The sequence below is a fragment of the Hylobates moloch genome, unplaced genomic scaffold, assembly GCF_009828535.3.
Source record: "Hylobates moloch isolate HMO894 unplaced genomic scaffold, HMol_V3 SCAFFOLD_5, whole genome shotgun sequence".
Classification (NCBI taxonomy): Eukaryota; Metazoa; Chordata; class Mammalia; order Primates; family Hylobatidae; genus Hylobates; species Hylobates moloch.
Window position 1 is genome coordinate 77,005,996 of NW_026652280.1, and position 15,830 is coordinate 77,021,825.

Sequence of the window (15,830 nt, forward strand, 5' to 3'; positions counted from 1 at the left end):
CAGACTCCCTTCTAATTCTTTTTCCAGTAGGAGTGATTGCTCCTGGGGGAGCCAGTCAGAGACTTCAAGGAGCCAGATCCTGAGATGAGTCATCAGGAGATGCTGTTTCTTGGAACAATTACTACTTTGCTATTTGGCATTTAGATAGTTTCTGAGCCTCTTTAAAGCTGTACTGCCTAAGGAGCATCCTTTCCTTAGAACCCTAGTTCTGTACGATGCTAATGAAAAAGAAGTTCTGTGCTCAACTTCTTTTGGGAAATGGTGGGTTAGGAAAAAGTTGATGAGGTTTCTTTTTTTATTTTTCTTTTTCTTTAACTTTTAAGTTCAGGGGTACATGTACAGGTTTGTTACAAAGATAAACTTGTGTCATGGGAGTTTGTTGTACAGATTATTTCATCACCCAGGTATTAAGCCTAATGGGTAATAACCCGTTAGTTGTTTTTCCTGATCCTCTCCCTCCTCCCACCTTCCACCCTCCAATAGGCCCCAGTGTGTGTTGGTCCCCTCTATATGTTCATGTATTCTCATCATTTAGCTCCCACTTATAAGTGAGAATATGTGGTATTTGTTTTTCTGTTCCTGTATTAGTTTGCCAAGGTTTCTTAATTATAGGATTTTGTAGAACCTTTAATATGCTAATATGTATTGTGATTTTCCATGTGAAGAATATAGTATGCAGTGGTCTCCAGATTTATGAGAACAGTGAACCTATTTTCCTGGAATGTCTACCTACGACACCTGGGGAAATGTAAGGCCTTCCAGTATGGTTCTCAAATCTGCTACATGTTATAATCACCAGGGAATTTATGAAAATTACTGGTGTTCAGCTCCTACACTCAGGCATTCCAATGCGATTGTTAAGGGGTATAATCTGGGCCTCACAAGTTGCTTCCCAGGTGATTCTAATGTGCAGCGAGGACTGAGAACCACTGCCCTGGGGTCCTTTTGTCTAGCGCCATATTCCAGACAGGCTCAGTCAACTGAGCATTGACCTGGTCCAAGTCATTGTTTTGCCACCAAGAAGCTCCAGAGTCCTCTCTGTATCTAGGTTTTTAAAATTGATAAGACAGGGAGACATCACATTCACCCTATCTTGGGTCTCCCATGAGGAAGAAAGGCACTGATAGGACTTTGGAGAAATCATGCTTTGCAAGAACATGTCTTTATTATTTTACTTTAGTTTATGGCAGGACACACAGAGGGGCAGGGAGGTCTAGAGGTCCCAATCCCAAGGCATTGTTGCCACAATTTTTGGAGATTAACTGTATGGGAATCCCCTGGTATGCCTGTTCATAATGTAGATACTGCTCCTATGGCGGATGTACTGCATCTGCATCAATCTATGGAGGTGGGGCACTGCTATTCACATTTTAAACAAATTCTCTGGATAAATTCTTACCTGCACTGAAGTTTGAGAACTAGTGCTATGGTGGAGGGGTTGGTTACCATCAAGAATTTGCTCAGCTTGCTTGGTGGAAGTCTGTTCACAGCCCGCCCACACTGGCCTCTCCAATATTTTATCTTATGACTCCCCACCTGCACCATTCTCTACTTCTGCCAAATGATGAACTTTCGAAGTCATCAATTACAGCATGTTTTGGCAATGGGGAGCAAAAGCTTATGCTTATAAAAAGCCTCCTTTGGGGATCAGTTCATAGCTGGCTATGGTGGCATTGTGTAAAACCCCTGACAAAACTCCCAACTGAGATATAGGAAACCTTCAAAGAAGTACATTTCTTTTGGTACAAGGCAGGAAGAACGTAAGAGTAGGAACCAGCTCCATCAGACCTTGCTGAGAGATGGGGCTTTGGAAGTTTGAAATTAAAGAGAAACTTTCAAAGGTATTAATTAGACACCTTGTTAGGAAGTCATATGAAGATAAGTCTCCTTCCCCTGGAGAATCACCTCAGGAACCAATTAGGGTATAATACTGGGACAGCGAATATAAGAAGCATATCAGCAAGGTTTCATGCTAGATTGGAAGCTCAGGGAGAAAGCCTGGTCCCCTAGTCTTGTTATCTCAAAGCAAGTCTAGAAAAACCTAAGGAAACACTAGTGTCAGGGATATATTGCTTTGTCAAGGGGTAGAGGAAAGAGAGAGACTCCTAGAAGTGAGACTAAAACACAGAAGTATTGGAAGTGACCCCATCTCATCAGGTTGCTATGATTATGGGGATATCTGCAATTTTTTTTACAGAAAGGGAACAAAGGCAAGGTAACTGAAGCCCAGAGAGGAAACGTGACTTGCCCAGGGTCTTACATGCAGTGTGGGTAAACTAGAAGCCAGGTGTCCTTTGGCTTGGCAGACGATGGGCAGGCAACACACTAAACAAAAGAGGAGGGCATTAGCAAAGTAGAATTCAGGTGAGGACAGTTTATATCCAGCTCATGACTTTCAGACCTAATTTGTTTTCTTTGTTATTCTCCTTAATGGGCCAGCTCAGTATTGGTCTGGCTGCTGGTACATCAGGTACTCAAATACTATCAAAGCCCTCCTTTACAGCCCGGTTCTAGAACTCCACTAAGGACCCCCAAATTTATTAATCCGAATTCCTCCAACAGCACTCAGACAACACAAGACTCCAAAAATATTTCTGCTTTCAAATTTGGATGCTGTTTATTTTCAAGCTACTGTGTTTATTAGGGGCTTTGAGAACAACCAAACAAAGCTTATGGAGCTTTGTTAGGTGCCTAAAAGAACTTATGTTTGCTCTCTTGATTTCAAGGTCAACGCTTGAGTGTGTGTTTATGTGTGTGTATACACACCCTTAATAAGCCAGCCAACTCTAATTAGGATAACAGCTGTTTATTAAACTTGCACGTTGTTAGACTGAGAATAGTAATATTCCTACAAGCAGAGCCCATTGCTGATTGCTAATAGATTTTTTTGTTTATATGTTTTGTTGAGAGAAGATACATTTTCCTTCCTTAAAACATTCATTTAAAATTTTAATAGCTGCTTTATATATGTGGAGTGCTTTTAGCTTTCCAATATGCTTTTGCCTCTGTTTTAACCTACGCATTAATCTTATCTCATAAGCAGGGCAAGCATTATGATCCTCTTTTGGCAGAGGAGGAAATTGAGGTTCAGAGAGGTTAAGTGCCTTGTGTAAGATCAAACAGCTAATTGGGGACAGAGTAGCAAATACAAGCGCTGACTTGTAAGTCAGGAATCACTTGCTCTCTGTTCTTTCTATAATAGAAGCGTTCATCACTTTATGTCTTCTATTACAGTGAGCTCTATATCTGTCTATATCTATCTTCGACTGAAAAGTGTGTTGAAGTTGAGTGCCGACATGTAAGACATTCAATTTAAAGCTTTGTTACTTGAAATCATTTGAACTCCTCTTGAGGTGTCCCCTCATCTGGCTCTTGTCTTAGCCGTTGCAGGTGAACCACTGGATGGATGGCTGAAAGGAATTACACCGTAGTGACGGAGTTCTTCCTTACTGCATTTACTGAACGTCTCCAGTGGAGGGTTCCTCTCTTCCTCGTATTTTTGAGTTTCTATCTTGCCACTATGTTAGGGAACACAGGCATGATCCTCCTGATCCGTGGAGATCGTCGGCTCCACACCCCGATGTACTTCTTCCTCAGCCACCTTTCCTTGGTGGACGTCTGCTACTCGTCCGCCATCATCCCTCAGATGCTGGCTGTGCTGTGGGAGCACGGCACAACCATCTCCCAGGCTCGCTGTGCAGCTCAGTTCTTCCTCTTCACCTTCTTTGCCTCCATCGACTGCTACCTTCTGGCCATCATGGCCTATGACCGCTACGTGGCCGTGTGCCAGCCCCTGCTTTATATCACCATCATAACCGAAAAGGCCCGCTGGGGCTTAGTCACTGGGGCTTATGTTGCTGGTTTTTTCAGTGCCTTTGTTCGAACGGTCACAGCCTTCACTCTCTCCTTTTGTGGAAACAAGGAGATCAACTTCATTTTCTGTGACCTCCCTCCTCTATTAAAACTCTCCTGTGGGGACAGCTACACTCAGGAAGTGGTGATTATTGTGTTTGCTGTTTTCGTCATGCCTGCCTGTATCTTGGTGATCTTGGTGTCCTACCTGTTTATCATCGTGGCCATACTGCAGGTCCACTCTGCTGGAGGCCGGGCCAAGACCTTCTCCACCTGCGCCTCCCACCTCACTGCCGTCGCTCTTTTCTTTGGCACCCTCATCTTCATGTACCTGCGAGACAACACAGGCCAGTTCTCCGAGGGAGACCGAGTGGTGTCTGTGCTCTACACGGTGGTGACCCCAATGCTGAATCCCCTTATCTATAGCCTGAGAAACAAGGAGGTAAAAGAGGCCGTTAGGAAAGCCCTGAGCAAATCAAAGGCTGCTAGAAGACCCTAAATGGACCCTTGTAAAATATATCATTCCTTAGTTTCCCCATCTTTTCTGTCTTTTCTCAATAGCACCTTCTGGAGAGGCTTTCCTAAATAACCGTATGCAAAATCGCACCTGAACTCCCCACCTTCACTTTCTGATTTATTATTCTATGTAATACTTATCATCATCTGACATATTAGAGTTTTATGTGTTTGACATTTTCTAATGCTCACAACTAGAAAGTAAGCAACATGAGAGCAATTTTTTTTTTATCTGAGCTTCATTTCCATATGTCCAGTTCCTAGCAAAGCACCTAGCATGTGAAAGGCATTCAATAAATATTTGTTGAGTGAATGAATCTCAGGTTCCAGTGGCTACTTTTAAATTGTAACTTCTTCAGTCATCGGTTTTCTTATCTGGCAAGTAGATTTATCTACCTTATAGGACTATGGTTTTGAGGATTGCCTGACACAATAAATACTTGATGAGTGAAGCAAGAATATTTGGAAAATTATAAAGCAGTCTACAAATACAACTACTGTTTTGATCCAAAGGGATTTTCCAAATTTCATCATTTATTTATTCTTTCTTTTTTTGTTGTCTTCTTGTTTCTGTGATTGTTGAATAACAATGAGGAAAACTATAATAATAATAATAATAGCAAGTTACACTTATTAGGCATTATTATCTTCCAGGACTTACAATAAGTTTGCTATAGGAATTATTTGATTTAATTTACAGGACATCCCTATGAGGTAGCTTCTATTATTATCTCTGCTTTATAGGTAGGTGAGGCACTTGAGGCTTAGAGATGTTGAGTAATATTCTCAAGGTCGGCAAGCAAGTAGTTGGGTGGGGCTTCCACCCAGGTAGGCCTGAGCTCCTATCGGACACGCACAGTGTTGCTAGCTGTAATCTATTGCCTACGCTATGTAATCACTCAACCGGAATTTATTGTTATTGCTCTTTTCTTTTTCCTTTTATCTGGTGAAGAAAAGGTAAAAGTCCAATCTGTTGGTGTAGATGGCAGTCAACAACATTCATTTTATAGCCCCTATGTTCTAGGATTGCATAATGTGACTTTGTGTATATATGTGTGTGTGTGTATAGTTGTGCATGATAAAGTGAAGTGTGTAAACAGCAACTCCTGAATTTGAGGAATGTTTGTTTTAAGGAGATATAAGAAATATTTTAGAAAGGAGTTGGCTGGGCATATTTAGGAAAAGGTATAGGGAAAAAATGAGCACCTATGGCCAAGAGGTTTGGGATCATATATCAGCTCTGGTAGAAATCATTTAAAAACTGCAGATTGGGGTGAAGGAATACCACAGAATGCCTCTTGATGATCATTTTCCAAATATTAACTGTCATGCAAATATTTTCAGAGCACAACAACATCTGTGGTGGGTGTTAGACATATTTGTGTTGTGGAAAGAACTCAGAACTTGGCACCAAAGTGTCCAGTCTGCCACTTCTTAGCAGTGTGGCTTCAGATTAATTAGTGCCTTTCAGCCTGCTTCTCCTCTGTGAAATACTACTTGCTAAGCACTTACTCTGGGACATGATTTACATGTATCTCATTTATTCTCACAATAACTTGGTATATTTGGATAATTGGAAGGCATTCGGTAATGTTATAAACATTATTCAGTGTTATTAATTACTGTTATTAATTCATGTTATTATGGTGCTTGCCCAGGCCCCACAGCCTAGTGAGTAGTGATGGGCAGAGGGACCCATAGCTGATCTCTGGGCCTCTTTATTGCAGAACTGTCTGGAACAGTCCCTCCTGGGCCCAGATTAGCTCTAAACCTGGACATTTCCAGGAGTCAAGTTCTCAAATAATTTTTTAACTTAATTCTTAAGCTAGTGCACACTTACCATATCCTAGGTACAATGTTAAAAGCTTTACATGAATCCTTTATTTTAGCTCTCCTAACAATGTTAATGAAAAGTAATTTTTATTGACCCCATTTAGCAAAAGAAAAAAGAAAATCTAAGACTCAGAGATATTATGTGACTTGACCAAGTTACGTAGCAAGAAAGTGGCAGATGAGGGAGGTTCTGTTCTCAGGTCTCTGACTCCAAAGTACATACTCTTATCTGATAACCGCCCTTCTGCACTCTTTCTTCTCCTTCTCCCAGGCCCTAGTTCCCGGTTATAGTTTGCTTCAGAGGTTATCTGGGTTTCAGTTGCATTCTTGATCTCCATGTTTGGTAAGTGTGGGCTGAGATGGGTGAGTTTGATGGACTCACATTATTGTGAAGTTCATGGAACTCATTTTGGCCCTCTTGTAGGCCAATGAGGAGAGTCTGGGGCAATCTATAACTCCCTCAGAAAGAGCAGGGTGGGCTCAGGTAAAGTATTGCCTTCAAAGCCCTTCCAGAATATCTCTTAGCTCAGAGTGCTTCAGTAAATAGCTAATTGGCTTAGTGCCTCCAAGCCGGCACTAACCTTCCCTTCAGGTCTTCTTTTTCAGTCTTAAGTGATTACCTAAGGAATTCGATATTCCTTTCCAAACACTGATTATTGTTATTTGTTACTATTTATTAGCATTTACAAATATGGAATTGTACGTATATACAATGTGTATATTTACTTGGTTATTTTTGTTATATCTATCATTATTATCAAAAGACATCATTCAAAAGATGTATCTGAAATCCCTTCTAATTTACTAAAACTTTAAAATATAGTTTTATTGAGATTTGACATGCAATAAACTGTACATAAAGTGTACAATTTGATAAGTTTTGACATGTATACACTCATGAAACCATCACCATAATCAAGATAATGAACCTGTACATCACTTCCCAAGTTTCCTTATACCTACTACACTTTCTCCCATGTGCCCCTTCCCATCATTCCCCATCTACACCCTCAGGCCACTACTGGTCTGCTTTTTGTCCTGTACATTAGTTTGAATTTTATATGAATTTTATGTCAATGGACTCATATCTGACTTCTTCTACTTAGCATAATTATTTTGAGAATCATTAACATTGTTTTGTATATCAATAATTCATTCCACATTATTGCTGAGTATTATTACATTGTATACCGTGTTTGTTTATTCATTCATCTATTTATGGGGATTTTAATTGTTTCCACTTTTTGGCTATGATAAGCAAACCTGCTGTGAATATTCATGAACAACCTTTGTATGGATCTATACTTTTAGTTCTCTTAGGTAAATACCTAAGGGTGAAGTGGTTGGACTACATAGTAGGTATGTGTTTAATTTCTTAGGAAACAGGCAAACTATTTTCAAAGTGGTTGTATCACTAAACATTCCCACCAGCAGTGCTAACAGTGCATGAGAGTTCCAGTTCTTCCAAATCCTCACCAAAACTTAGCATGGTCAGTCTTTTTAATTTTTGTAAATTGTGGTAAGAACAGATAACATGAGATTTACCCTCTTAACAAATTTTGAGTTTAGTATGGTATTGTTAACCATAAGTATGATGTTCTACAGCAAATCTCCAGAATTTATTCATCTTGCATAACTGGAACTTTATACCTATTGAACTACAATTCCTCATTCTTCCTGTCCCCAAGCCCCTGGCAACCACCATTCTATTTTTGCTTTTATGAGTTTGACTACTTTAGATACCTTAAAGTGAAATCATGTAGTATTTGTATTTCTGTGACTGGCTTATTTCACTTAGCATAATGTTTTCAAGGTTCATCTACGTAGTTGCATGTGGTAAGATTTCCTTTAAGAGATGAATAATATTCTAATATATACAGTCATCCCTCGGTGTCCATGGGGGATTGGTTCCAGGACCTTCCATAAATACCCAAATCTGCAGATGCTCAAGTCCCTGATATAAAATGATGTAATATTTGCATATAAACCTATGCACATCTTCTTGTATACTTTAAATGATCTCTAGATTACTTATAATCCCCAATACTATGTAAATGCTATTCATAAGTGCTATTTAAATATTTATTATACTGTATTGTTTAAAAAAATGACAAGAAAAAAGTCTATATGCGTTCAGTACAGACACAATTGTTTTTCAACTATTTTGATCCAAGATTGGTTGAATCCATGACTGTGGAACCTACAGAGGCAGAGGGCCAACTGTACCACATTTTCTTTATCTCTTCCTATGTCAGTGGACATTTAGGTTATTTCCACATCTCAGCTACCATGAATAATGCTTCAATGATCATGGGAGTACACACGCACACACACACACACATACATATATATATATATTTTGATGTCTTGGTTTCAATTTTTTTGGATAAATATTCAGAAGTATTGGATATTTATTGCTGGGTCATATGATAATTCTATCTTTAGTTTTTTGATAAAACTTCATACTGTTTCCCATAGCAACTGCATCATCTTACATTTCCCAAAACAGTGTACAAGGGTTCCAATTTCTCCATGACCTCACAATCATTTATTTTTTTTTTAAAATAATAACCATCCTAACAGGTGTGAGATGATATCTCATTGTGGTTTGATTTGCATTCCCCTGTTGATGAGTGATGTTAAGCATCTTTTCATATACCTGCTGGCCAGTTGTATATCATTTTGGAAAAATACCTATTCAGATCTTTTGCCTATTAAAATGTTTTTTTAATTTAAAAAGATTTATTGAATAAAGATTGTATATATATATGGTATATAATTTGATGACTTGATATATGCATTGTGACAATCATTACATTGTGTAATCATTATCACAAACAAATTAATCAACACACCCATCACCACACATGCTGTGTATGAAATCTCCAGAACTTGTTCATTTTATAACTGAAAATTTGTTCCCTTTGATCAATATATTATTTTCCTCCACCTCCAGCCACTGGAAACCATTGTTCTCTGCTTCTATGAGTTGGACTTTTTTAGATTCCACATATAATTGATATCATACAGTATTTGCCTTTCTGTGTCTGGATTATTTCACTTAGCATAATATCCTCCAGGTTCATCTATGTTGTCACAGATGCTGGTATTTTCTTCTCTTTCATAGCAATTAATAAATAATACTCCATTGTATATGCATACCACATTTCCTTTATCCATTCATCCATCTATAGACACAAGTGTTTTCTCTGTCTTAGCCACAGTGACTAATGCTGCAATTAACATGAGAGTGCAGATATATTTTTGAGATGCTGATTTCATTTTGTTTGGATAAAAACTCAGAAATGGAGTTTGGATTGTATACCAATTTACATTCCCACTAACAATGAACAAGTGTTTTTTTTTTCTTCCACACCCTCTCCAACACTTATCTTTTGACTTTTTGAGAATAGCCATCCTAACATATGTGAGGTGATATTTCACTGTGGTTTTGATTTGCATTTTTCTGATGAATAGTGATGTTGAACATCTTTTCATATACCTGTTGGCCATTTTTATGTCTTCTTTGGACAAATGTGTATTTACATCTTTTACCCATCTTCTAATTCAATTACTTTTTTTCCTATTGAGCTGTACAAGTTCCTTGTATATTTTAGATATTAATCCCTTATCAGATATACAATTTGCAAATATCTTCTCCCATTCCATAGGTTGTTTTACTCTGTTGACTGTTTCCTTTGAAGAGAAGCAGCTTTAAAAAATTTGATGTGGTCCAACTTGTCTAGTTTTGCTTTTGTTGCCTGTGCATTTGGTGTCATAGCTAAGAAAGTGTTGCCAAGACCAATCATGAACATTTTTCTCTGCATTTTCTCCTAAGAGTTTCAGGATTTACATTTATGTAATTTTTTAATGCACGTTGGATTGATTTTTGTGTATGGTGTGTGATTAGCATCCAACTTCATTCCTTTGCATGTGGAAATCTGGTTTTCCCAGTATCATTTGTTGAAGGCACTATAATTTCTCCACCGTGTATTCTTGGTGCCCTTGTCAAATATTGGTTGATCATATTTGGGTTTATTTCTGGGCTCTCTATTCAGTTCCATTTGTCTATATGTCTGTCTTTATGCTAGTATATTTGTATCTTGCAACCTTGCTAAACTCACTTATTAGTTTTAGTAGCTTGTTTTGTTTATTCTTTTGATTTTCTACATACACAATTGTGTTGTCTATGAATAAAAGCAGTTGTATCTCTTTCTTTCTAATTTGAATAGTTTTATTTCTTTTTCTTGCCTTATTGCACTGGCTGGAACTTCCAATACAATGTTAAATGGAAATAAGGAGAATGTAAATTTCTGTCTCATTGTTTATATTAGGGAATAATCTCTCATTTTCCCACCATTCCTTATGTAGATTTTTCACAGATGATCTTTATCACATAAGGGAATTCCTTTTGATTCCTGCTTTTTCTTTTCATAGTAGTTTTCTTTTTAAAATCAGGAATGGATTTAGGATTTTCTGCATCTACTGAACTGATAATCTAGTTTTGTTTTTGTTTATTAATGTGATAGATAGCGTTTTTTGATTTTTGAATGTTAAACCATTGTTGTAATTTGGGGATAAACTATACTTGGTTACAGTATATTATTCTTTTCATTATCACAGTAAGTAGAAGATGTTCCTGATCATTCTAGGGTGGGTAAAAGTGTCACAGATGGTATTACCTAAAACTGTATGCCAATTTTAAAAGAGGTTTGTAGCTCTGAGTCATTTACAATCCTCTGTTAAAAGGAGAATATATATAGAGGGACATATGCAAGTGGAAGGAAGACAGAGGCAAAGAAGAAATTTGAAATTTTTTCATCTTCTGAAAAATCTGTTCTGAAGGAGGTAGTTTCATTTTGATTTCAATGCTGAGGATTCAGGGCTGCTTGAGAGATAGCTAGGGATGGTAGCTGCCTGAGTTGAAGAGAGCAGATCAGAAAGTATGATTTCAGGAGTAATGGTTTGGGTCCTGTGGTATTTGAAACTGTTGCTCCTTCTTTTTTCTTGGACAAATTTTCACATTCTTCCTTTGTCTTCCTGACTACTAGTTTATTCAGTTTCTTAAATATTAGAGTCTACCAGGGCTTTGTCATTGACCTTGCTCTCTCTCTTAGTTACTCCTCAGGTAATTTCACCAAGCCCTGTGACTTTAAATACTTATTTTATTTAAATAAAATAAAATAAAATTCTTTACCATGGCCTATAAGACTCAGCCTGGATGGGTTTCTAATTACCTCCATGACTATATGTGCTTCCACTCTCCCCACTCACTCTGCTCTAGCCATGGAGAATGCTGTCCATGCAGAATGCCAAACCTGTTCCCACATAAGGATTATAACCTACTCTTCCCTTTTATTGGAATGTGTCCCCAGATCTCATGGTTCACTCCCTTATTCTATTCAGTCCTCTGCTCAAATATCTAAGAGAGTCCTTCCCCAAGGCCTAAACTTCCTTTGCTATCATTAGCCACTCTCTGTTTCATTGTCCCCATACCTGCTTTACCTTTCTGAATTCTTCTCACCACCTCATATTATATCAATGATGTATTTCTTTGTATGTTCATTATCTGTCTTATGCACTATGAACTAAGAGCCAAGGAAGCAACAGCATTGCCTCATTTCCTTTTGACTCTCAATAGGTATTAAAAAAATTCTAGTGATCAGTAAGTAAATATTTGCTGACCCTTTATAGATGAGGTCTATTTTGTGTGTGTTTCTAGGCAGTCCTCTTGCATTTGTGTTAGCTACAATGAGATGGCATGGGTTTCTGTTGATTTATTCATAAAATCACAAATTGGCTTTTCTCAGGTACAGCTAACACAAAAGAACAAGAATAGTGTAAAATTCAGTTGGCTGTGCTTTGCACAAAATCTTTATGTTTTCTTAATCTGATGACATTAATTATTGACCAAACATTGTCTTCACTTATCAAGTCTTAAAAATCATGTAAAATCATTTTTAAGTTAATTTTTCTTTTTAGGTTGAGAGTGCACTGAGGTCATGCACTGTGAATTATTCATTCTTTTAGTCCCAGATTCAGAGCCTGACAAATAGAAAGTTCTCAATAAATGTTTCTTGAAAATGGCAAATTGGAGAATGATTCAGGGAAATAAAAGTATCTAGGTATAGATTTACACATTTCCTCTGTAAAGACTTGTCCGGATTTTTATAAAAGTCTGTGACTTTCTATTTTCTTACTCAATTCTGTTCTGTGTCCCAAATCTAATCCTAATTCATTTTCTCAGGCAGACTCTCAATGTACATGTAAGTCTAAATCTGGCCAAATTAACCTTTCTGTTACTCACTGCAGATGAAGTTCTACTTTCCAGCCTCCTGTGGGACCTACACACCAGAGATAAGAGGTTCAGCACAGGCCAACAGGGATGGGACTAGTTTAGACCAAATCACCTGTGTTTAACCCTAGTGTTCCTTATTCTATCAAATATGGACTAGATCTGACCAGAATAAAGGATGCAGGGTGGGGAATCCCAGGTTCACCTAACTAATGTTTATATAACTCAGAAAATTCTGGTATCATGTTAAGCATGATGGTTGAATAGGCAAGACAGTTCATATTCATTAAAATTTTAAAAAGTTTTTCCCTCTTCCTATAATGGTAATCATTGTAAAATGTTAAAGCAATACAGAATGTAATATGAATCATTTTATCCCATGACCCAAGCAAAACCACTGTTATGGTTATATATTACTGTGTACAAACCACTCCAAATGGGAGAAACTTAAAACAATAAAAATCATCTTATGGTTGTCTTTTGGGTTGTAGGAGTTGACTGGGCTTGGCTAGGTAGTTTTTGCATGGGCTGTCATGTGCCTTGTGGTTGGGGCTGAGGCTGGAATCACTTGAAAACTCACTCACTCACATGTTGGTGACTGGGTGGGGAGACTCAGAGTGTTGGACCTGTGCAGCTGGGACTCCTTGGACAACTCTCTTGAATTCTGCGTAGTCTTTCCATATGGTCTCTACCATGGTGGCTTCAGGGTAGTGGGACTTCCATAGCAACTCAGAGCTCCAGAGGTCCATGTCCCAAGACAGAGAGTGGGCCAGGTGGAAGTGTGTCTTTGTCTGGGATGCTATAACAAATTTCCATGAACTTAGTGGCTTAAAAAACATTTATTTTTCATAGTTCTGGAGGCTGAAAATCTGAGATGAGTGTGCTAGCTGGGATGGTCAGGTTCTGATGAGGCCTCTCTTTTGGTTTCAGACTGCTGATTTCTTGATGTATTCTCCCTGTAGCAGAAATAGAATTCTCTGGGATCCCTTGTATAAAGGCACTAATAATTTATGAGGACTTCATCCTCATGACCTATTCAGGTTTCAAAGGCTCCACCTCCTACTACCATCACTTTGGGGGGTTAGGATTTTAACACATGAATTTTGGGGGGAAACAAACATTTAGTTCATATCAAAGCTGAATTGGTTCTTCTAAGACAGCCTCAGAAATCATGCAACAGTACTAATGGGGTGCTCTACTGGTCAAAAAAGTACTCAAAACCAAGCTCAACAGTGAGGGTCATGGGCTCAACCTCTTGATGGCGAAGTGGTAGGGTACTTCAAGAGCACATAGGATGGAAATATTGTGGCCATTTTTGGGAAATGCAATCTGCCACAACCACTTATATTTTGTTGGCTCTCCTCTGAGGCATCTCTTTATGCAAATTCTGTTTTACAAAAAATGGGTTTTTATGATGCATGCTGTTATAAAACTTTCTTTGTTCATATTAGGCCAATTGTAAGAACACAGAAAAAAGAAATTGAGATTGGCAACATGGCTTGCCTTGCAGTGAATTAGCTGCAAGTTGGTCCAGATTCCATGTCTCTTGATTACAAATCTAGGACCCTTTCTACTGCTCCACATGGAATAATGAAGGCAGAGTTCTGTGATGTTCCATGTTGGAGCAATGGATGAAACAGGATGGATATTGAGGTACTTGAGGAAGGCTAGAACTGTTGAGAGGTTTATTTGGTAGCCCATACAAAAGCAGGTGGGTTTTACATTTATAATGAAAACTAAAAGGAAGCATCAAAGTTTACGAGATAGCATGGAGAAAGGCAGGTGGCTGATTATACGTTTCCTCTTAAATAGGTTGGATGATTCTAAGTTTAGAGAAGAATGGAAGTCAGCTTAGGCTGGTAAAAAATAAACTTAATTTGGCAGGGCAGGTAGGTTGGAGTTGGAAGACAGGAGGGTGGGCAGTTAAAAAAAAAGTATCACTTTGTTTTTAGTGTCTACTATATACTACATAGCTGTTGGGGACAGAGTCAGAACTCTAACTGATACCTTTATACATAAACTCTGTGGTTTTCCATTGAAGTCATCTGGAGTCATATTTCCTAAGACATATTTGTATAATGCTAGTTCCATGAACGACTGTGATGAATTGGGTTCTGTATAATGGAAATAATTGAATTTCAATTATTTCAAGTTTAGTCTTGAGAAATGCTGTGTACCATCTTACTTTCTTGGAGATTTACGTGACACTGAAGGTTCTGGGAAGTTGTCCAGTTAATACATTGTGCTTCATATAACTCAGAGTTGCCAAAACTTATTTGACCATGGGAATCTTCATTGTTACAACCACTAAACATCTCACTGAATAGCACCTTAACAAAACACACTTTGAGAAAAGCTGACCTAAAGAAATGTAGATTAAAGAAAGTAGTAATAACTGTCTTCAAAGCTACAAAAGCTAGACTGTAGGCACTATATGCACCTGTGATAGTCTAGGTTATGAATAATTTGTACCAAAGTTTGTAATAATATAGATTGTAATTAAGATGTGTGTTTTTAAATTAATTTTTTATTTATGCATAAATTTTTAATTTATTGATACATGTATTTTTACTGATAAATTGTCCTCCATAGTTTTGGGGAACATCTTATATTCTGATACATTCATATAATGTGTAATAATCAAATTAGGGGATTAGGATATCCATAACCTTAAACATTTTTCTTTATGCTGGGAACATTGGAATTATTCTCTTTTAGCTATTTTGAAATATATAATAGATTATTGTTTACCATAGTCCCCCACAATGATTTATCAAACATTAGGTCTTATTTTTATTCTATCTAACTGTATTGTTGTACTCATTAATCAACCTCCATTCAACTCCACTCCACCTCTCTGCTACTGGGCCCTGGTAACCACCAATCCACTTTCTAAGGATGCGTGTTTTTGTTGTGACATACCATGGCAGTTACAGGTTTTGTTTCCAAGACAAGAGCTAAGTGGAAAAGCTCCAACCCTCTTAGAGGTTGGAATAGGAGACAGATATCTGCAAGTTCATCAAAAATTGAGCCATCACAACTGTGCAATACACTCTGGACTGAATCATTTATCTGATTATGTGGACTAAAAGAATGTAGATGTCCAGGGCATCAAAGGGAAGAAATTTTTCTGTTGATGAGCTTTCTCAGGGCACCTTTCATATCTTTATTCCTCAAGCTGTAGATGAAGGGGTTCATCATGGGTGTCACCACAGTGAATAGGACAGCACCAATCTTATCAGTGTCCTCAGGGTGAGTGGAGGAGGGGAAAAAGTACACACCTACAGTGGTTCCGTAGAACAGTAATACAACTGTCAGGTGAGAGCCACAAGTG

The 15,830-nt window shown here is 38.0% G+C and overlaps 1 protein-coding gene across 1 annotated transcript; it reads left to right on the forward strand.

The window, feature by feature from the left end:
• The first annotated feature begins 3,406 nt into the window (after nt 1-3,406).
• LOC116468197 (olfactory receptor 9Q2) lies at nt 3,407-4,351 on the forward strand. Its single transcript, XM_032151797.2, has one exon. It carries the CDS (start codon nt 3,407-3,409, stop codon nt 4,349-4,351), a length of 945 nt encoding a protein of 314 aa, XP_032007688.1.
• Nucleotides 4,352-15,830: the final 11,479 nt, after the last annotated feature.

Bases quoted from the DNA above. Each gene is read 5' to 3' on its own strand.
- LOC116468197 (XM_032151797.2), top strand. From the start codon at position 3,407: ATGGCTGAAAGGAATTACACCGTAGTGACGGAGTTCTTCCTTACTGCA.